A 1,820-nucleotide genomic window follows, 5' to 3' on the forward strand; every position below is an offset into this window, starting at 1 on the left:
GGTCGCCATGCAAACGTCGACTGCTTCTATCTCTGTCAGACGTACGCGAGGATACCTAAACATCTGATACGCGACAATGCGAACCTGCTGATCCTGTTCAAACAGGACGGTATTAACTTGAAACACGTTTACAACGATCATGTGAATACCGACATGTCGTACGACGAATTTTGCTTGCTGTGTCGCGACTATTGGCGACAAAAATATGGATTCGTAGTAATAGACAAAGACAGTGCGCTTACAAACGGTAGATACAGAAGAGGATTTAACGAGTTCGCGATACCGTAACGTGGTTAGTCGATGTCGATACTTTGCCAGAGACGAACATGGTAGATGTGCGCGAGCGTGAAAAAATCGCGAGGGAGATCGAGAAGACGAGCGAGTCGATCCGCAAGAAACATCGCGCTCTGAAGACCGGTAAAATCGAGGAAGGTATCGCGTTGGACAGACATTTTAAACCTCTTATCGAGCCGCTGCGACTTTTCGTCGACAACCCCGGCGGGCGCACGACAAAGAGAGAGTCACGTGGCGATGACTACGCAGCGTCTGCCCCTAAACGTGAGAGGAAGGAGGAGACAAGAGGAACAAGAGGAGAGAGAAGAAGCGAGCGAGACGTTCGAGCGTTCCGCGACTCTAAGTAAATCTGATCAATGGCACGACGTACAACCGATAACCTCCACACCGCGTACTACGACGACGATCGCACAACCGATCGAGTCGTTCGAGAACGTTTTCGAAACGACGGACGATTCGTTAGCGACAAAGGTTCAAAAATCGACTGCAAACGTCGGAAGGTCGAGACATGTTGCGAGCTCACTTGGGTCCGCTAAGTCAAAAGTACGTCGAGCCTATCCTGAGCGGAGCGCAAGGAAAAAAAGTGAGCGGTGCAGATCATGTGTACGGCGTTTACCTACACAATGATGGATATGGGGTAATAAACGTTTCGACATGGATGACGCGGATAACATAATTATCGACGGCGTACGATACGCCGGTACGCCTGATCTTTACGAGTTGATTTTCAAGAGAATTCCCGACGATGCTCTCTACACGGAAGAGGATATGCACAAGTACAAGAGCATGCTGCTGGCAACGAACGCGCACAAGCACAAGCATCATTCGCAGGTTCGACTATTAAATAACAGGGGATACAAGTACAAACACGTAATCGCGCCATTGATGTCGATTACACCTAAGAAACAGAAGAAATCTGGAAAGGGATTACCTCACACAATGACACTGAACGACAATGCAATCGATTACGTGCACTGGGACGATCCCAACGAGCTAGTGGATCGTCTACGATTGCTCGACGCTTCACACCGAGCGGGCAACAACGCTCACGACAACGAGATGCTGTCGATCATCGAGGAACTTCCTTTAAGCAGGTCTTATTATAAATTAAATCGCGTATCAGCAAAACGAGTTAGTCGAGTGACATCAGCGAGAAAACATTTTTTTTCTTGTATTCTGCGTATTAAGCATCGAATCATGAAAAAGAGATCCGATGAAAAGAGAAAAGTTAGCTCCGAGAGACGTCGGCTCGTCGAGGAATTGCACACTCCGGCGAGAAGAAATTTTCCGTGAAGGCGCGTCATAGTCCGGGGATACGACGATCTGTGGCAGGCTGATATCGTTGAGATACGTCCGTACTCGGGTTACAACAGAAGTTGTCACTACATACTCACCGTCATCGATGTGTTGAGCAAGTACGCGTGGGCCGTACCGCTCAAGAGCAAGGGCGGAAGCGAGACGGCTGACGTTATCGCTGAGATCGTTCGAGAGAGTGGAAGACGTCCGAAAAATTTACAAACGGATAT

The 1,820-nt window shown here is 48.6% G+C and overlaps 1 protein-coding gene across 1 annotated transcript in view; it reads right to left on the bottom strand.

Moving 5' to 3' along the window:
• Positions 1 to 1,440: 1,440 nt before the first annotated feature.
• Positions 1,441 to 1,820, bottom strand: part of LOC108729533 (uncharacterized) — a 2,230-nt gene continuing 1,850 nt past the window's right edge. The window contains exon 2 of the mRNA XM_018458697.1: positions 1,441 to 1,728. Within this exon, the coding sequence (XP_018314199.1) occupies positions 1,441 to 1,728 (288 nt within the window). The remainder of the gene's footprint in view (positions 1,729 to 1,820) is intronic.

Source organism: Mycetomoellerius zeteki, unplaced genomic scaffold (genome assembly GCF_001594055.1).
Source record: "Mycetomoellerius zeteki isolate Tzet28-1 unplaced genomic scaffold, Tzet1.0 scaffold75, whole genome shotgun sequence".
Classification (NCBI taxonomy): domain Eukaryota; kingdom Metazoa; phylum Arthropoda; class Insecta; order Hymenoptera; family Formicidae; genus Mycetomoellerius; species Mycetomoellerius zeteki.